Below are 20,858 nucleotides of genomic sequence, written 5' to 3'. Positions count from 1 at the left end.
TGTAAAATCCTGATCAATCAGTTAACTGATTAAACATTTAGATCAACCCAATGTTTAACCGGTTAACCAACTAAGTAGGATCCCAGTCCTGAGGCTGAGGCTGCCACCAGCTCCTGGCCCTGCTGGAATAGTCCTCCACCTGCTGCAGGCCCTTTCTAGCACAGTCAGTGCAGAGTCTGCCTTCTGACTGCTGCCTCCAGTGCCAGGAGAGAGAAGATGGGTATTGGGCGGAGTGGTGACATAATAGTGAATGCTCCCATTGGGCAGGTGATCAATGTTAGAGAAAAGAAACTGCTCCCCCAGTAAAAAAGTTTGGCCAGGCCGCTCTTGCTATAGTGGGCTGTAGTACTCCTTGAGAAACCCTTCCTGCATACCATTGCCTTTAGAAAAAGGGAAGGTGCGAAAAGAGGAAAATAGCCTCAGAATCTCCCACCCGTCACCTTGGCGTGAGAACTGCAGGGCTTACCTGGTCGCATGAAACCTGCACAGTTTTGGCCCTACCCCTGGGACACAGACCCCCCACTTGGTGACCATTGGGCCATATATGGTAATATGCAAGCACGGGAAAGCGATGTGCAGATTTGGGGATAAATACCCATCGCACAGTTCGCTCTAAGAGGTCTTTGCAACACACGTACCACCGTGTGTGTGCCTTCTCGTATACTTCAAAGCGCTGCCGGCCTGATAACCGACCAGCCACCTCCCCCGACTCTCGGGCGTAACCAAGGCCTTCGCAACGGAACCAATATCTGTGAAATGTTCCATGTGCTGTGTAAGTTGGTATGTAAGATTTGATTTTTTTCTTGTTGTATAAGCTTAGTGTTGTACTTGTTTTTGGGTAGTACATAGAGTTTGTAGTTATCACTGTTATTTAATTAGTGTAGCTGGATATTTTAAGATTAGAGACTATTCCCCTTGCCGTTCCCATCCTTATATCTCTGACATGTTTAACTAGAAATCATAGACTAAATACAATAAATACTGTAAACTCATTATTAACACGGTCTATTAAAAATCTTAGAATACTATAAATTCACCACTGTCATAAATAAATATTTTTTATTTGATAAAACTGTCCACCTGGTTCTGTCCTTCCCCCCTTGGGTATTTATCATCGGACCTGTGATTCTCGCGACAATCAAGATCTGTGCTGAGAGGGTGAATGGTGGGAGGGCAAAAGGTGTAGGTAGCACAGAGGCTGATGCTTCCTTCTTGGCAATCCACAATGAGACAGCAGGGACAAGGGACTGATCATGATGCTGGTGACAAAGGGTGAGCCCTAAAGAATCTGAGCTATGTCTACAGGGAGGTGGAAAGTGCTGTTTTGTCTCAGGGGATTGACAATACTCTACTGCCTCCAAGAGGTCTTAGCGTGTAGCTTGCCTCGTGGGGAGCATTTGTCATTTCCTGAAGCACATGCTGTGTCAGCGGCACGGTTGGAGGCATCTGCTTTCTTGGTGCCAGGGAAGCTTCAGAGAGCGTCTGTGCCATCAGGGGTTTGGACTCCATAACGTTCACAGGAGTCGGCTGTAGACCTTTTAAGGTGCGAAGAGCCCTGACCTTAGAGGCATGTATACACAAATGGCTCCAGAGTAGTTGGGCAACCCAAACCGGGTCCCTTGCCCAATAACCCATGGCTCTTCAGCCTTGTCTCCCCCAGCACTAATTCCATAGTGCCACTTGCCTCCTCCCTCCCAGCCATGCTGCTACCTCTATCAGAGGCAAAATCGTGGGAGGGGTGGGGCAGGGGAGACTGCCACAAAGCAACCTCTGCTTGCAGCGACCCCTGGCTCACCACAGGCGGAGGCTGCTTCATGGCAGCATTGCACAGACCAGCCTCTGTCCATGGCAAGGCTCAGTCCCAGCTCACACCAGGTCCGGGACCTGCCCCTGCTGCGGCTCTGCAGTTTAAATGTATTAAGAGCTGGGCGGGCAGGCAGCCTTGCTCTTACTACTTTTAAACTGCAGTGCTGCAGTGGGGGTAGCTCCCGCACCCAGTATGAGCGCCTTCCCTTATCAACTAATTGTATAGTTGATAAACTGTTATCAACTACATGATTAGTCAAATACCTGCTTCTTAACATGCCTAAAAAGCAGATGTACTCCCTCTTTCTCAGCCAAGTCATTTTACTGCTGACTGTAAGACATCAATTCAATTGTCTGTAAACTCTGAAGAAAAACCCTTAAGACTGCACTTACACAACATGGCTGTGTCTACATTGGCACCCCTATCCGGAAAAGGGATGCTAATGTAGCACTTCGGAATTGCAAATTCCGCGGGGGATTTAAATGTCCCCCGCGGCATCTGCATTTACATGGCTGCCACTTTTTTCCGGCTTGGGGAAAATGCCGGAGAAAAGCGCCAGTCTAGACGTGATTCTCCGGAAAATAAAGCCTTTTCCGGAGGATCTCTTATTTCCTACTTGAAAGACACCGACCCCCAGAGAGAGGGAGGTTGGTGAGCATAGCTCTCACTCTCTCTGGCTATGGAAGCCACCAAAGAGCTTGGTATTGGTGAACCTCACAAGCAGGGGGCACAGTCCCTTGATATTGACTGACTGATCACATTTTTGTTTGCCCTCAGCCATAAGTGGCAGGTATGAAGCAAGTAAAGGCAATGACTCTTCTGGGTTCTGGCGCTCAACCATACCCCTCTTCCTAGCCCTATTGTGAGTTTTTCCTCCAGTGGATCTATTAACATAAAAGTAAAAAGTTTTCCAGACCTATTATCACATTTCAACTGTGAAAGAGCCATTAAGTGGCAATGAAGCCATTTAACAGGCATGTGCCAATCCAGAAGTACATACTGTCAGTTTCTGAACTTACTGACAAAAAATAGTTGTGCATAACTGTAATGGTTTAACATTTGCTTTAAATATTTCAACAGTTTGTTGCTGAAGATTAAAAACTCCTTGCATGGATTTTTAGATGCACAATCTGAGTACAAGCAGTCCCCGACTTACGCGGATCCGACTTACGAACGGGGCTTTTCTCGCCCCGGAGCTCACGGACGGCGGGTCGCCACCCGTGTCCTCCAGGGCGAGAAAAGCTTCTCCCGGTCTCCCTGGTCTGCTGGGGGGGTCCAGCAAAGCCGCTGGACCCCCCCAGCAGACCAGGGATACCCGAGCAAAGCCGCCGCCTGGGCAGCTTTGCTCGTTTCCCCGGGAGCAAAGCCGCCCAGGCAGCGGGACCCCCGCCGCCTGGGTGGCTTTGCTCCTGTCCCCCTGGTCTGCTGGGGGGGACCAGCGGCTTTGCTGGACCCCCCCAGCAGACCAGGGGAACAGGAGCAAAGCCACACAGGCGGCATCCCGCCGCCTGGGCGGCTTTGCTCGGGGGCAAAGGAGCAAAGCCACACGGGCGGCGGGGTCCCTCCGCCTCTGCGGCTTTGCTCGGGTCTCCCTGGTCTGCTGGGGGGGAGGGGGCGCAGCTAGGGCACCACCCCCCCCCCCCAGAAGACCAGGCTTTTGTTGCAGGATGCCTCGGTTAGAGCAGCTGGGGTGCTGCCGGATTGGTCCTGTGGGAACCTACCGGGCAGCGCCCCAGCTGTTCTGTCCCAGGCTCCAGATTCAGCAGCTGTTGAAACTGATCAGGCTGATTCCAGGAAGCTGGGGGCAGAGCAACTCTGCCTCCGGCTTCCTGTAGTCAGCCCGTGGTCAGTTTCAGTGGCAGCAGCTGAATCTGGAGCCAGTTCCGACTTACATACAAATTCAATTTAAGAACAAACCTATAGTCCCTATCTTGTACGTAACCCGGGGACTGCCTGTATTCAGCTTTCGCCTTAAATACTTGGATCTTCAGACGTATAATCTTTTTAAAGAAAATATTCAAAAGACCACCCTTATATAAAATACACATTTTAATTACTAAAGTACAAAAATTTGCTTCCAAAGGTTTCCTGTTCATCTCTGCTCTCCTTAATATCTTCTACTGAATAGAGACCTTAAAGGCACAACCACCTTTTCCTTCCAGATAACTGGACAAATTAATTTCCCTTTTTTTTACTTCTGACTATTTGATTAACTAGTTTGACAAGAACCTTCTATCAAAATCAGTATGTTCGTAAGATAGAAAATCCTTTGTTCTGCCTAAAATCTGTGGGAAAATATTTTCAACAAACATGATGAAATTTCATATGCATGTCTACTGTTATGGAGATCACAAAAAATAAATTAGTATCCCCTTTGTCTAAAGGCAATGAACTTTGTTACAAACACACTAAACTGCTGTGATTAATTTAATATGTCTTTGTTTCAGTATGTTTAAATGTGTAGTAATCTGGAATTATTACTTTATGAAGGCGTAAAGAGTACCTTTAAAATATAAAATCAGCTTAGAAATACTGATTAAAAAATGTAAAACAGAGATGAGCTGTATCATGTATTCCATAATATTTAATATTGTATTCAATGGAACAACTGACTTGCCCTTACTTACCAAATTTTCGCACATAAATCTTCAATTAATTTCAAAATATATGAAAAAAAATGTGACATTTTTTATTCCCAAAGTCAGTGTTTTTAATTCATACCTTCTGCATGTCCAGTCTTCACAATCTGACATGCAGTGAAAAACATGCTCCATTTTTCTTTAGAAAGAAATTTTAGAAGAGGGGGTTCCCTCCCCACCAATATAATTTGCTATATTTGGGTTCAGGGATTTGGCTAGAAGGGGTGAGCAGATATGGGGAGGGAACAGAAAAGGGAAACCGTGGGGAGGGAGACAGGACCTGGGCAAAGCAGGGGTGGAGTATGGGCAGGGGCCACAGGCTGGGGAACTTATTTCCCCCAACCAGTAACTTCACCCACTGCCCATGCCCTCTGGAACAGGAAAAAAGGAAGAATGAGGATTCCCTTACTATCATTGACAATAAGGCTCCTTTACAGCTCTCTGGCAATGTGAGGGACCTTTAAAACTTTTACAAATGTTTTATGCTCCTGGGGGAATTCACTAAGAAAGGGAACAATCTATATATTAAAAAAGTTTTTCCTGTGGGACAGCAGTGACAACATTACATCAATCTGCGTCCCACAGGAAAAAGCCCCACCCACTCCCCACCCTGGCCCTTCTCAGGACATACGTGCAGGGCTGGGGCTGCTCACGGCCAGGCCCTCCTCTAGCCTCCCCTTTTCAGAGGCCGGGGGAAAGCAGGGCCAGCGTGACGCAGCCCAGCCCCTCCCAGCGAGGTGTTCCCAGTGCTCCGGGAGGTGGGGCAGCAGCCATAAGTCCTTCCCCAGAGCTCCGGGGGATGGGGCAGCAGCCATGAGTCAGGTGGCCTTCCCTGGAGCTCCGGGGGGGGGGCCGGAGCCATGAGCCACATGGCCCTTTCCCTCCCCTAGCCTCAGTGCTCCAGGAGGGGGCGAGGGTGAGAGAAGCACAGCACTTTCCCACCCCAGTACTGGGAGAGGCATGGACTGCATGGACTCTTCCCTCCCCTACTCCCTGATGCTCGCGGTAGGGAGAAGCCAGGGAGAGAAGACCAGGCCTGGCACAGCCTCGGCTAGGAGCAGGGGATTATTCCATGCAGTGACTGGGCTGGCACAGCCGGGGGGAGGAGGTGGAGAGGGAGAGGGAGCTGAGCTGGTGTGGTGTCGGAGTCGGGGAGAGAGAAGCGGCCCGGGATGGCACAGTTCAGGGCAGGTGGGGGAAGGCGCCAGGGCTGGTGCAGACACAGCCTGGCGTTCCCAGTGGCAAGGAGAAACAGGGTTGGTGAGCATAGCGAATAGGGGCTCAGCTCCCTAGTTAATAAACGGGAACATTAACAACTACACATGCAGGCTGATACATTTCTGCTTTGCCTGAGGGGACAGAGCTTGCCTCACACCTACTTCCAAACAACAAGACGACCTACCCCTGGTGAACTACAGGAGCAATCTCTCTCAACACCCAGGCCTCTCCCACACATTGGCAGCAATTACTACATCCCACGCACAGGCGACCAGTCTCCCTCCTTCCCCATACAATGATTTACATCCCTGCTCCCTGCATTCGAACAGACACTGCTGGGCTGCCTGGGAAGAGGAGCACCTCACCCACAAATGTCTTTGCTTCCCCATTTTTCTATAAGGATCAAAGAAATCTGGCTCACCCATGATACATTGTATAATCAAGTCATTAAACTCTCCTTTTTGTTGACTCCCTGTCTGTATGATGGGAAGAGTAATATTTACCCAATTCACTCGGATGAGGCATATCTATCTTAATTCATTAATATTTGTAAAGCATAGCAGCATGCTCGAATGAAAAGAAGAGGTTACTTACCTCGTAACTGTAGTTCTTCGAGATGTGTTGCTCATGTCCATTCTGATTAGGTGTACGCACGCCGCATGCACGGATTCTGGAGCTTTTTTTCCCCTTAGCAGTATCCATAGGGCCAGCAGGGAGCCCCCTGGAGTGGCGCCGGTATACCGGTGCATATATACCCCTGCTGGCCCCTCCACCCCCTCAGTTCCTTCTTGCCAGCTCCTTCCGACACGGGGAGGTGGGTGGGATGCAGAATGGACATGAGCAACACATCTCGAAGAACTACAGTTATGAGGTAAGTGACCTCTTCTTCTTCTTCGAGTGCTTGCTCATGTCCATTCTGATTAGGTGAGTCCCTAGCCGTGTCCCCCCTCCGGAGGCGGGATTGGAAGGTGACTAACTACTCCATTATCATTCTGCAGAGCACAGATCTGCCCTCCCGACGGCAGCATCCTCCCTGGCCAGTTGCGTAATTGCATAATGCTCCGCAAAGGTGTGCACTGATGACCAGGTTGCTGCCCTGCAGATTTCCAGGATTGGCACGCAGGCCAGGAACGCCGTCGACGTTGCCTGGGCTCTCGTGGAATGTGCTGTTAAGCGCGGCGGTGATCTACCCACGCCCTCGTAACACAGCTGAATGCAGGAAGTAATCCACGAGGATATACGCTGCGCCGAGACTGGCTGCCCACACATTCTTTCCGCCACTGAAATAAACAATTGAATTGACTTACGGAACTTTCGTGTCCTATCTATATAAAAAGCCAACGCCCTCCTAACATCCAGGCAGTGCAAAGCCTGTTCCCTGGGCGACGCGTGTGGCTTGGGGTAAAACACTGGCAGGTAAATATCCTGGGACATATGGAAGTGCGAGACAACCTTGGGAAGGAACCCCGGGTGTGGACGCAACCTCACCTTATCTTTAAAAAACACCGTGTAGGGTGGTTCTGAGGTGAGGGCCCTAAGCTCTGACACCCTCCTGGCCGAGGTGATGGCCACGAGGAAAGCTACCTTATAGGACAGGTGCTTCAAAGAGCATGAAGCCAGAGGCTCGAACGGGGGCTTCATAAGGGCAGTCAGGACCAGGTTAAGGTCCCAAGTCGGGACCGGAGGTCTCTCGTATGGCATCATTCTGTCAATTACCTTCAGAAATCTTTTAACCAAGGGATTGGCAAAGATAGACCTTTGACCCCCCGGTGTGGAAAGCCGCTATGGCCGCCAGATGTACCCTTAGGGAGGCTGTGGCCAGGCCCTGTTTTCGCAGGTGGAGAAGGTATTCCAAAACAGTCGGGACTGCCCCTTCACCCGGAGCGAGCGTCTTGCCCTCCAGCCACGAGGTAAACCACTTCCCCTTAGCCTCGTAAAAGGCCCTAGTGGACGGCTTTCTGCTTTCTAGGAGGACCTCCTGGACTGCTCTACAGCAAGCCCGCTCCGTCACTGAGAGCCACTGAGGAGCCACACTGCTAGGTGCAGAGATGGTAGGCTCAGGTGGAATGCTACCCCAGCCTCGCAGCTCTGAGTGATTAGATCCGGCACGAGGGGTAGCCTGAGCGGGCCCTCCACAGTCAGATCCAGCAGGGTGGTGAACCAGTACTGCCGAGGCCACACTGGCGTTATCAGGATGATCTGGGCCCTGAATCTCTGCACTCTGAGGAGTGTGTCGTGGATCAGAGGGAACGGGGGGAAGGCATAGAGTAGGCCCCCGGGCCAGCTGATCTGCAGTGCATCGCCCCAAGAGCCCAGACTGTGTCCCATGTACGAACAGTATTCCCTGCACTTGGCGTTGCTCAGATTGGCAAATAGGTCCAGGTAGGGAGACCCCCCACCTTTGGAAGACCCCGTGGAGTACGTCCCAACTTAGCATCCACTCGTGTGCCTGGATCGAGCAGCTGAGCCTGTCCGCTAGCCTGTTCCTGGTTCCCGGGAGGTGAGATGCCTCCAGGTAAATACCGTGGGCTATACACAGTTCCCATAGATCGAGGGCTTCCCGACACAGGGGAGAGGAACGCGCCCCTCCCTGCTTGTTGATATAAAACATGGCAGTAGTGTTGTCTGTCAACACCGCCACCACGCTGTTCTGCAGGTGGGGAAGGAACTCTCTGCAGGCCAACCTGACCGCCCACAGTTCCTTGATATTTATATGGCGGTGAGCCTCCTCTGTTGACCATGTACCTTGCGTTCTGAGGTTGCCCAGGTGAGCGCCCCAACCCACGTCCGAAGCGTCTGTGACCAGCTGCACTGACGGGGACGGTTTGGTGAATCGGACCCCCGCACACACCGTGCCCTCGTCCTTCCACCAGTCCAGTGAACGAAGAATGTCCTGAGGGATAGTCACTACCACATGTAGCGGCGACCTCAAGGGGTTGTGCGCTACCCTGAGCCACCCCTGCAATGGGCGCATGCGCAGCCTGGCGTGTTGGACCACATAAGCACACACCGCCATGTGGCCTAGGAGCCTCATACAGGTCCTCGCCGTCATAGTAGGGAACTCCTGCAGCCCCATTACCTGCGAGTGAATAGCCATGAATCTGTCTCTCGGAAGAGACGCTTTGCCCAAAGGCGAGTCCAGATGGGCCCCCACAAAGTCTATGACTGGCGTGGGATCTAGCAATGATTTAGCATCGTTTATGAGGAGGCCGAGGCTCTCGAACAAAGCCCTTGCCCGTGAGACATGATCCAATACCTGTTCTCGAGTCTTGCCCCTTATGAGCCAATCATCCAGATATGGAAACACTTGGACCCTGTGCCGCCGCAGAAACGCAGTTACCACCGTCATACATTTGGTAAAGACTCTCGGGGCTGTACACAGTCCAAATGGGAGGACCGTAAACTGGAAGTGGTCCTGTCCCACCGCGAACCGTCGAAATTTTCTGTGACTTGGAAAAATTGAAATATGGAAGTACGCATCCTTCAAATCGAGAGCAGCGTACCAGTCCCCCTTTTTGAGCGATGGGATGATGCAAGCTAGCGTCACCATCCTGAACTTTGCTTTCCTTATAAAGGTGTTCAGGTTTCGGAGGTCTAATATGGGACGCATGCCCCCTTTCGCCTTGGGTACTAGGAAGTAGTGGGAGTAGAAACCCTTTCCCTTCATGTCTGGGGGCACTCCTTCTATGGCCCCTAGCGTCAACATGCTGGACACCTCCTGCCGAAGGAGTGTTTCGTGAGAAGGGTCCCTGAAAAGGGAAGGGGAGGGAGGGTGGGAGGCAGGGTGGGAAAGGAAGGGGATAGTATATCCCTGCTTTACCAGGTCCAGGACCCAACAGTCCGACGTGATCTTTATCCATTCCTGGTAAAAGAGGAAAAGACAGTCCCCAAAGAGTGGACAGATAGGTGCGACTGGTACTCTGCTCTCTGGCGTACCTTCAAAATGAAGGCTTAGTTTGGTGACCGGGTGACAGTCCTGAGCCTCTCTCGGAGTCTGACCGAGGGCCCCTATGCCTGCCTCTAAAGATGTCAGGGAGGCTATTGTTACGGCCCCTATCATTGTTTTGCCCCCGTCTGCGGTAGGGTCTAGCCTGGAAGGAGCGCCTCTGAGGTGCCGGGGTATGTATCCCTAGCGACTTCAACGTCGCTCTTGAGTCTTTCAAGCTATGAAGCTTGGAATCAGTCTGCTCTGAAAACAATCGCAGCCCCTCAAAAGGCAGGTCCTGAATAGTGGTCTGCACCTCGGGTGGGATGCCAGACACCTGCAACCACACACTACGCCTCATGACCACCCCTGTGGCCATAGTGCGGGCTGCCGAATCAGCCGCGTCCAAGGCCGCCTGGAGAGAGGTACGCGCCACTGCCCTCCCCTCTTCCGTCAGGGCCCCGAACTCCTGGCGGGATTCAGGGGGAAGCTGGCTGACAAATTTCTGCATTGATGTCCACATGTTAAAAGCATAACGCCCCAGCATTAGTTGCGGGTTAGCTATACGTAGCTGGAGGCCCCCCGTGGCGTAGGCCTTCCGGCCAAGCAGGTCCAATTTCTTAGGCTCCTTCACCTTCGGTGTAGGACCTGGGGGCCCTTGGCGCTCCTTCTGCCCTGCGGCCTGTACCACTATGGATCCCGGTGCCGGGTGGTTAAAAAGATGCTCGTGCCCTGCCTGGGGTACATAGTACCTTCTCTCGACCCCCTTTTGGGTCGGCGCAATAGAAGCCGGCGTCTGCCACAGAGTTTTGGACAGTTTGTCCACCGTTTTATTCAGTGGGAGCGCCACTCGGCCAGGGCCCGCTGCCGCTATGATGTCCACCATAGGATCTTGGTCCTCATGAACCTCCTTGTGCTGGACCGCAAGGTTGACCGCCAGCCTTTGGAGCAACTCCTGGTGCGCCCTGGAGTCCATTGACGGGGGCTGGGGCGCGGGGTCGGCCAGGGCCTCGTCCGGCGAAGATGATGAGAACTCCCTCGAGGGGACTGCCTCCTACTTGCCGAGCTGTGCCCCTGGTTCCCCCTGGGCAGAGATGTCCATATAGACTGAGCCCGTCTGGGACATAGCCTCCTGCCCTTGACCGATTACCGGAGGTCTTGGCATCACCACCATGGACGAGCTGTCTCCAGGCGGAGGGGCTGTCAAAGGGGTGGCAGATGGGGTGCTGCTCCTACGGGATGACCCCGCCACCGGCACCGTAGGGGGTGGCCCCTGGGCCTGGTGGTACGCCCAGGGCGTCCAGAATGACCACTGAGGTTGCCCCTGCCACTGCTGCTGGTCCACTGGTTCCCGGTGAGATGATCTGACCGATGAGCGAGACCTATGACGGGGTCGTGACCTGTACGATGACCTGGCCGATGCCACCGATTCGGCCTCAGACTCCGAAGAGTACTCTGATGCCGACCAGGGAGGGGCCGATGAAGCCTGCACCTTTCACTGTGCTGCCATGGCCGATGGCTTGCCTCTGTGCACCGTACGCGGTGCCGGTGGGGGCATAAGTGGAGGTCCTTGCTGTAGCGGTACTGTGCCCAGCTGCATCTGATAGGCCGGTAAGTAACCCACCGGTGCCGCCATGTGCTGCGGTACTGTGGCCTGCTGCTGGGTTGGTGCTCCCAAGGTGTGAGCAGGGATCGGTGCCAGGAGGGGCATCAGCGTCGGTGTCGTGTGGGGCGCCGGCTGTGGCACCGCGGTCGGCGTATAGTACGGTGCGGGGCCCTGCACCGCCCAAGGGCCCGTCTGCGGCACCGGACCCTGCACCGGTGCCCCCGGCGCCGCAAGCGCGCTCGCTCCTAGTGCCGCTGGTGCTGCCAGGAAGGGGCCCGGGGTTCGTGCTTGCGTTCGTCCCGGCTCCAGTGCCGGTGCTCTACCCGGCACCGGGAAGAGCTGCTGCTGGGTCGAGGCCTGCCCTTCTCCCAGAGGGTCCCACGACCTGGCTATAACCTGCTGGGGGGCGCTCGAGGCCGACGCCAGCGCGGTCCGCTCCTGCAGCACCGGGCTCTCTCCTTCATCCGCGGCCATTTGAATGAGGTCCCGGGCAGCCTCAAAGGTTTCTGGGGTGGAGGGCCGACTGACCTCTCCTATCCCCGCGGACTGCCCCGGGCTCTTGCCCTTGTCTGGGCTGCACCTCTTTTTGGAGGCCTTAGAAGAAAGGTGCCCTTCCTTAGGGCGCACCTTCTGGGCACTCCTCTCCGCCAAGCGTCCCCTCGAGCTCTTGGAGGCCCTCGGCACCGGGGACTGCGATCTGTGCCTCGGTGCCTTGTCGGTCTCAGGGCGGTGCCTGAAAGCATGCTCCAGCTACCGTCACGGGGCGGTAAGAAGGAACTGAGGGGGTGGAGGGGCCAGCAGGGGTATATATGCACCAGTATACCGGCGCCACTCCAGGGGGCTCCCTGCTGGCCCTATGGATACTGCTAAGGGAAAAAAAGCTCCGGAATCCGTGCACGCGGCGCGCGTACACCTAATCAGAATGGACATGAGCAAGCACTCGAAGAAGAACCTATACGGATAGACACAGTGGCTGCTGTGCCACAAGCACCATCTATATATTGTGCTGTGCAGTCCAACCTCGTTCCCCCAAATGTTCCTTCTCAAACATCATTGATCTAAACTGGAATCTGGAGCAGAGCCATTTATCCTCTGAGCCATTAAACAATGGCTTAGTTGTTAGCTTAGGGTAATTTTAGTAATTATTTCTTTCCTTTACAATCCTCCCAGTGGTTTAAAAAAATCCTCTCTCTTATCCTCTCTGTTAGTTCATAGCTTAAGATTGTTTTCCCACTTCCTGACCTTCCCAATTGAGAAGCTTTCTCCCTCACACTTATGCCTGGCTCACCCAGCTTTAAAAGTTCCAGTCAGGAAGCCTTCCCGATAAATAACAGTTCTCCACAGTGCATACACTGCTGGGGAGAGGGACAATTTACACAGAAGTGCACCCATTGTCACAATCTGACTGCCAATCTGAAGGGACCAAGACATTCAACTGAGACTTCTCCTCATGGAGAAACCATTGCAACCGCTTCAGACCCTGGTCTGAACACTTCCCCCACACAGATCCCATGCTCTGTTAGGTTGTCCACTGACCCTCATTCGCCATATCCTTCAAAGAGGAAATCTTCTCTCCCACACTGAGGAACTGCATGCCAGAACACTGTTAGTAGCCTTTACATCTTCAGGGATTAGATATAGCTTCAGGGTCTGTCTGAGTAGCTCTGGTACTACAGCTAAAGAGAGGTCTAAAGACCCCGAACAGTCGGGCCTACAGGCAATGGCACCATCACTTGGCACAGGAAATGCTGAATGAGACCTTCAAAACCAGTGCCAACTACTCCCAACTAACTCAATTTTGGGCTTCATGACACCAATGAAATAATTGGAACTGGTAGCTTTATTGGCATTGGCGTATGACAATGAATAAGCTCTTGGCACCGAAAGGGCTTCCTGCAACTGCACCCTTGGCACCGAGGCAAGCCTTTAGCAACAAGTATGTCCTTGGCTCCATCTGCTGGTAGTTTCAGAGAATGCACCTCTCCCTCAGCACCACTGCAACTTGTGGTGCCAATGATTCTTATCCCTCTACCCCAAAAGTTCAGAAACCCCAAGGACTTGAGGATATATGGCATGCCACTTCTCAGACTTGATCCCACATCCTCATGTCCAGAGTCTCTACATTTCTCCTTTCACTTCTGCAGGGTCGTACCACCCTTTCCCAGTGAAGAAGAGAACGATGACCCCATCCTGCCCTAACATGCACAAAAGACATCATGTTCTTGCTACCCACAACATGCAAGTTACTGAGAGTCTTGGTACAGACCACTGTTGGATGCAATGTCAAATGCTACTCTCTTCACATTGGCTATACTTGGATCCATGGGCAATATACATGAGTTTCCAAACTATTCCATAAAAAAAAAAAAAAGCCAGACACACCTACGTTTGCCATCTTTGTTAGTCTCCTTACCCCCAGAGCTTGATCCACTCCTGTTAGCAGATGAGAGAGAGACACAGAGGTGAAGGTTACACCACCACTATTTCTCCTCTTTTTCCCCAGCTGAGGCTATCATACCTCCACCCCAATTCAGGAGACTATTTTAAAGGCTGTCAGCAGGTGTTTTGCACAATAGCCAATACTCTCCAGATTCCTCTGGAAGAATTTAAAGCTGTTCCACATCCTGTACACCTCTTTGTCAGCAAAACTAGTCAGCCTGTCAATGAGGCCTTTCTTATCCTGGTCAATGTGTTCTGGCAGATCTCACCATTCATCCCACCAACTTGTAAGTAGGAGAACAAGAAATATTACATCACTGCTAAAGACATGGATTTTTTCCCTTCCTTTTCCAAACTCCTTAGCTGTCACTATTATACACACAACAGGGTACCGATACCACCCATAGTCCACCCTTTCTGACAGGGACAGGAAGTGACTGGGCCTATTTGGCTATAAGGCGGCGCCCTATATAGGTTGCCATCTCAGTGCCACTCCAGGGGGTACCAAGGCTGACCCTAAGGCTAGCTGCTAGAGAGAGAATTTTCCAGCTACTGTGCATGTGTGTGCTAGGTGATTGGTATCAGATTGGAATGCACATGAAAAAGCACTTGAAGAATTCTGCAAACTCAATTTTTTGGAAAAGTTTGCCTTTGTTGGGCCTATGTATATATGTACTACTGGTAGGGAAATGCAGCATTTTGAGAGTTAATGATTACATTATCTGCAGGTAATAGGGGAAATAAAGTGATAATACATTTAATGACACTGACTAAGGGACTCACATTGCAGATTGTTATGTATTACTCTAAGAAAAGTAAGTACTATTTGTAAGATTGGTAGCCTACACGTCACTATAATTGGTTGTGAATGATTTGAAGAATGCTTGTCCACAATGTACAATCGTGATCTAAATATTGTTTTGTTTTCTTATAAATGTTTGCCACAGTGTTCATTTAAATCTTTTTTGGCTGTGCATCTGAGGCGACTAATGTGTATATCAAAAACCCTTCACAGCAAGTCAACTGTTTCCATGGAAACTGCAGAGCGATCTGTTACCCACCAGCTCTGTGATTCTTGGGGAACCAGAACATGGTCAACTGTCAGCTTTGTGCTCTTGGGGAGCCAGGGAGTGACATTCATGGAAAACCATCCCCCTCCCTCAAGCCTCTGCTAGAATCAAAGACAAAGCAATGAAAAGGCTGGGGAAGACACATTTAAACTGCTTCAGACAATGGGATACAATTAAGGAAACACCCCAGCCTCATTTGCATTAAAGATGAAACAGAGGGACATTTCATTAGCATACAGAATGGAGAGCAGCTCTTCCAAGGCAGGAACTGCAGTGAACTATGGGACACCGAAAGCAGAGAAGCACTGCCTGATGGGAAATCTCTGCTCCAGATGCTAATGAACCCAGGCCTGCTCACACCCAAATTAGTCATTATCAGACCAATTCTAGTAATGATCCTATTGACATCTAAAATACTGAAACTGCCTAGCTTCATTGTGAGCTCGTTCAAGGAACATCACCCATAACCAGGGGTGATCAGTCTCTATTGTCTCTCCTCTTTCTCTTTGAACTATCTCTATAAAAACTCGTATCTTTGCCCCAAGAAAAACTGTTCCGATACCTGGACTTAAACTGCATCAGTTCCATTGAGACTTCTTCATCTCCTGTCTGATCGTGCTGGGGGCTCTGTTCTGCTTGTCTCCTGCCCTCTGTACCCCCGGCTACCGTCATCATCTGGGAACCCCAATTAGTGCAAGCTCCGTGGAGTGGTGAGGTCTCTCTCTCTCCCTCCCATCAACTATCTCTCTAAGCATAGCTTCCTGACCCTGTCCTATGTAAACTGTTATATGGTTACCTAACATTTGTAATCAGTTTTAATTTAGATTTAACATTGTAACTGTTAGATTTAATATTGTAACTTTTTTATATCTATTCACTACTCAGAAATAAATAACTTTCATTGTTAAGCTGGTTGCTTCTCTCTCTTTCTTTCTCTTTTGCTCACTCTTCCTTAAGGGGTGTTGTTTTGGCTTCCCCATTCGCTCTGCAACAACGCTTCTTGTACCCAAGCTAAAGATCCCTGTAGTGCCCAAAATCCTGTGGGGTTTGCTCATCGTGTGGTTTACCAATGAATGACTGTGGTGTGAAAGTGGGGATAGGCGGTGCTGAACCTGGGGGCGTATGAGGGTGGCAGCTTAAAGTGCTGTTTAATCCAGCCCACTGAGTCCAAAGGCACATGAGGGTGCAGTGTGGCATTGCGTTAAACCCAGCCAGCTGAGTCCAGGGACATACAAGGGGGTCAGCTTGTGAGTGCTGATTACCCAGTCCTCTCAGACGTGCTCTGGTAGTGGGTGTGAGCGTCTGTGTGTGTTACTAAGGTGGGAAGAACCCCATCCTGAGGAATCTAGTTCCTGCAGGAGAGCTCCAGTGGGAGGGGGAATTGGCAGCAGGGAGAATTCAGCTCCATATGGGTATGTCTACACTACCACCCTAGTTCGAACTAGGGTGGTAATGTATGCAATCGGAGATGCAAATGAAGCCCGGGATTTGAATTTCCCAGGCTTCATTTGCATATTGCCGGGCGCCGCCATTATTAAATGTCTGCTAGTGCGGACTCCGTGCCGCGCGGCTACACACGGCACGGACTAGGTAGTTCGAACTAGGCTTCCTATTCCGAACTACTGTTACTCCTCATGGAACGAGGAACGAGGAGTAACGGTAGTTCGGAATAGGAAGCCTAGTCCGAACTACCTAGTCTGTGCCGTGTGTAGCCGCGCGGCACGGAGTCCGCACTAGCAGACATTTAAAAATGGCGGCGCCCGGCAATATGCAAATGAAGCCTGGGAAATTCAAATCCCAGGCTTCATTTGCAACTCCGACTGCATACATTACCACCCTAGTTCGAACTAGGGTGGTAGTGTAGACATACCCTAAGAGAGCACAAGTAAGCACAAACAGCACACTGATAGAATGGTTAAGCCAGTGGTCCCCAACACGGTGCCCGCGGGAGTCATGGTGCCTGCAGGGGCATTTGTGTGCGCCCGCCAAGTGCTCGGGGCTGGCCTGACCCTGGGCACGTGGCGCATGCATGGTGCCCGAGCCGGCCCCGGGCTCATGGCGCACGGTGAGCGCTGGCCCCGGGAGCGCCGTAGATTGGCCGCCCGCGCTCTGGGCGCATGGCGAATGGGGGGAGCGCCGGCCCGGGGCGCGCGGCGCTTGGGGGGGGGTGCGTTGGCCCCGGGCGCGCAGCGCTTGGAGGGGGGAGGGAGAGCGACGGCCCCGGGCGCGCAGCGCTTGGAGGGGGCGCCCCCAGGCGTGCGGCTACGGGGGGGGCGCCCCGGGCGTGCAAGTGTCCCCGCCCTCTGGCGCCTGGCGGGCAAACGGCCATGCCACCTGGCGCCCGGCAACCTCAAATGGTTGGGGACCACTGGATTAAGCTTTCCCCAGTGCCATAAGAGTAACCCTGATAAATGAGCATAACCCAGAGTATTGGGCAAATCTGGTAACAGATCATCTATTAATACTGCCAAAACTTCTCTTAGCTCTCCCCTAAATACAGGTATATGGTTGCTTTTAATTTAAAAAAACTGAACAAATGTTACATTCCCAGTGATTGTGAACTTTCACATCTTCATGTGGAGAGTCAAGACAGATGAGACCTGTGGGGAGGTAGGGGGGGAAAGAGGGTGAAACCAGGAGCAAACAAGAGAAACCATTGAGAGGCTTTAATTGAGGGAACAAACACCATCAGATTATTTTTTAACCTACAGCCTCTCCAGCATGGAAAATGCTGTCCACATAGTGGTGAAAGGGTGAAAAACAACAGTAAAATACAAGAAAAGGAATGAAAGGTATACAAGCATGAATTAGCAGAGATTAAGGCTATGAAGCAGGGACAGGAAGATCACCCATAGAATTATTTTTTACATAAATTAATGTGTGGGTCACTCACCTCCCTCAGCATATTGTTTTCCTTCTCCTTTTGTTCCAACAGGCTCTCCAGATGATGGACATGCATTTCCGCTTCAGCCAACCGCCTTATTCGCTCATGATCCTCCTCTGTGGCTTTTGAAGACAGTCCTTTACTTTGCAACATCTCCAGCAGTTTTTTGATCGACTCATCACGTGCATTTAAGGTCTGCTTCTGAGTCTCAATACGTAGTTCCATCTCTTCTAAGGTTTTGCGCAGCAAGAAAAGTTCCTTGGTCTGGCGCTCATGCTCTGCATGAAGCCGTTGGAAGTTCTCCTCTGTCAGCTCCGCCACAAATGGTTCACTGGCTCTGCTGCTGCTATCCTGCTGGAACAGCTGATTCAGGTCCCGCTGGATCCGAAGCTCATCCTGGAGAGCCTGGATCGTCATCTGCATGTGCTAGAAGCAGAAAACTAAATCAGTGAATTTCCTTCCTTAGTGAAAACTTAGGAATATATGGGCTGCTTGAATTCTCTTGACCAATCAGCCAGAAGAAATACAAAACAACTGACAATACTCAACATTTTTGACAGCAGATAACTGTAATTTCCCCAGATCTTTTCTGGGGGAGATGAGTTATTGAACTGCAAATTTCAAGGCCCTGAATGATTTTCTAACACATAATTTTCCTGCCTCTAGCAATCTGTGCTGCAAATTAATGTCCAGAATGGAAGAATATTACCAGGAAAAAAATCAGTGCATTGCAAAGTATAAATGAACACTTGGCTACTCTGTTATCGTTTGTTCACCTCAAATCAGCATCAAAGCCTCAAGAACTAGAGCAATTCATAGCTTCTATCAGAAAGCAGACAAGGAATAAAAAGATAATGGTTAACAACGCTGACTGTTTAATGGAGTGAGGGAGGAAACACTGTGGTAGCTCATGAAAGAGCAAATATCAAAATTACCCATACCCCATGAAACGTTGTTATTAATAAGAAGTTAGCACATGACTGCAGAATAATTAGCTCCATTACAATACAACACCCACATAACACAACAGTAGTGAGTCTCAGAGCCTGGGTAAACTGATTCAGGCTTGTAGGGCTCCCAATATGCAGCTAAAAGTAGCAATAAGATGGACTGGGCTCTGGAATCCAGTGATTTCAGAAATTTCAGCCCAAGTGGGAATGTGTACACCAGGAGTGGTCAAGATGCAGCCAACAGGGGAGGTACCTGTGGCTTTAAACAGCTGGCTGCTCTCTGCTCTGGATGCTGGGGAAGGAGAAGGGAGACTTTGCATGCTGCCCATGCCCCCAGCAACATTTCTCAGCTCCTACTGGGCAAAAATTTGGGGCAGGAGCAGCATGAGAAGTCTCCCCCCCCCCCCATCCCCTTCCCCAACATGTTGGACTCTACATATTCCTCTGAAAAAGGGAACAGGGAAGAAGTGATACTTGCTACTTTATAAACACATTCATCTAGTTTATCTTTGGGATTTTAATAGTTAGTGCTTTGATCATTCGTGCTTTTAATAAATACTGTTGTTATACAAAATGAGGCATGAAGGCAGGCTGGGGGGCTGTAAACAAGTATTTCAGTATTACTTTCCTCATTATGTGAGAGTTCAAAGATGCCAAGCTCCATTATTTGGAGTCACTCCGCTGCACAGCTGAATTATCTCCATCTTTTGAGGTTTATGTGCCCTTTTCTTGTATTTCTACTTTTATGACACTTAGCAATTACTGTTTCACTTCAGCAGAAAACAATACTTAAGATATAATGATGGTTCTGAATCTTTCACACAGGTGTAGTCCTGAAAATGATTGATTATTTGTTGTGTGCTGTAAGGTAAAGCGTATGGGGTAATATGAATTTCTACTCATTTATTTACAAAATGAAAGAAACGTATGCTCTGAAAACACCATTACCAGGAACTGTAAAGCATTTTTAGCTATCCATCTTCTTTGACACATGAAATTGACAGTGTCACTTCTCAAAGCTTCAGCGGGCTACGTGTTTACACAGTTACTCGCATTTTAGTATCCCAATTTCCACCTAAAAACATCTCCCCAAATTCAACATGAATACTTTTCCACAGATGTAAATAATCAACATCTGAGCTGAGGAACTGAAAGCAATTTTTAAGTGGTTCAAATTAGGGATGTAAGTGACTAGATGACTACCTGATAAACATAGGCATATCAGTAGTTCAGTCACTACTCAACTAGTTGCTTCTCCCTCCTTACTGCCTCTGTAACAGAGGCAGCAAGGGGGGGAGCCAGAACCAGTGCTGGGGGGAGCTTAAAAGCTGGTGTCCCCCCAGCATGGTCTCCGTGGGAAGGAGGGAACATGCAAGGCAGAAATGAAGCAGGGAAATGGCTCAGGCAGGGACTGAAGCAGTCCTCACTCATGCCAGATCCCGACTGTTGTGCAGACTCCCGCTACATTTCAAAGGCTGAAACACATCCATTCCCTGCTGCACTTCTTCCTTTGAAATGTAGCAGGAGCCCTGTAGGGCTCCTGCTACATTTCAAAGGCAGAAGCACCCGCACTTGGGACCTGGCACAAGCAGGGACTGCTTCAGTCCCAGCTCGCTCCAGTTCCCTCTGCACCTCTGAATTTTAAATGTAGCTGTAGCTGCTGAAAATAAGGTCTCTTGACTGAAGTCCATAACAATGGACGCACCTCAGTTCCTGCCCAGCTGCTGGGAAACTGGAAAAGGACCTAGACTCAGAGTGAAAAACTGTCTATTATGGTAAACAAAGAGGTGATTCAGTGGGACTCTGATGCCCCAGAAGGGGAGGGCTAATACAGTAATCTGTCCAGAGGGCTGAGTCACAAAGGAGCACTGTGAGTCTATGAAAGGGTGTGTATACCCCACACTGAGACAGGAGGGGTTAAAACCCTGTGAGCAGAGGAAGTCCCTTCCCTCCACCCAGACTGGATATGCTCCAAATGCTGGAGCGGTATAAAAGAGAGCAGCTCAGCTCAGTCTGGACTGGACACTGGAGGAGAAGGACCTCCTGCAGGAGCTCCAGAGACGTGCCAGCCAGAGACCTAGACAACAGGACCCAGAGACCAGGAGATCACCTCAAGCCGCCAGTACTGAAGGAGCCCCAGGGAGAGGCTGTTGCTGGGGAACCAGAAGACTCAGAGCCCATGTGGAATGTCCCCGTGCCAACTCTGGTAGGAAGTGACCCAGGGAGGCTGCGGGAGTGGTATCTCCCATTGAGTGAGCTCAGCATATTGCAGTTGGATTCCCCGCTGAGTGACTGGTGGAGCACTTTTCCACTAACAAGG

At 50.7% G+C, this 20,858-nt stretch overlaps 2 protein-coding genes across 11 annotated transcripts in view; both read right to left on the bottom strand.

Annotated features, from left to right (window-relative positions):
* The window catches only part of ERC1 (ELKS/RAB6-interacting/CAST family member 1), a 512,836-nt gene that overhangs the window by 413,054 nt on the left and 78,924 nt on the right, over positions 1–20,858 (bottom strand). For all 10 annotated transcript variants that reach the window (XM_075941054.2, XM_089775709.1, XM_075941075.2 and 7 more), the window contains exon 3: positions 17,598–18,014. In XM_075941054.2, the coding sequence (XP_075797169.2) occupies positions 17,598–18,014 (417 nt within the window). The remainder of the gene's footprint in view (positions 1–17,597; positions 18,015–20,858) is intronic.
* On the bottom strand, positions 5,079–16,191 carry LOC149525618 (uncharacterized). The gene is given in 2 exon segments (XM_089782326.1): positions 5,079–7,429; positions 7,431–16,191. Coding segments are annotated over 2 exon segments (3,072 nt in total). The 5' UTR covers positions 9,725–16,191; the 3' UTR covers positions 5,079–6,651.

This window comes from Pelodiscus sinensis, chromosome 1 (genome assembly GCF_052426305.1).
Source record: "Pelodiscus sinensis isolate ZL-2025 chromosome 1, ASM5242630v1, whole genome shotgun sequence".
Lineage (NCBI taxonomy): Eukaryota > Metazoa > Chordata > Testudines > Trionychidae > Pelodiscus > Pelodiscus sinensis.
This window is presented reverse-complemented; position numbering and strand designations above follow the sequence as displayed.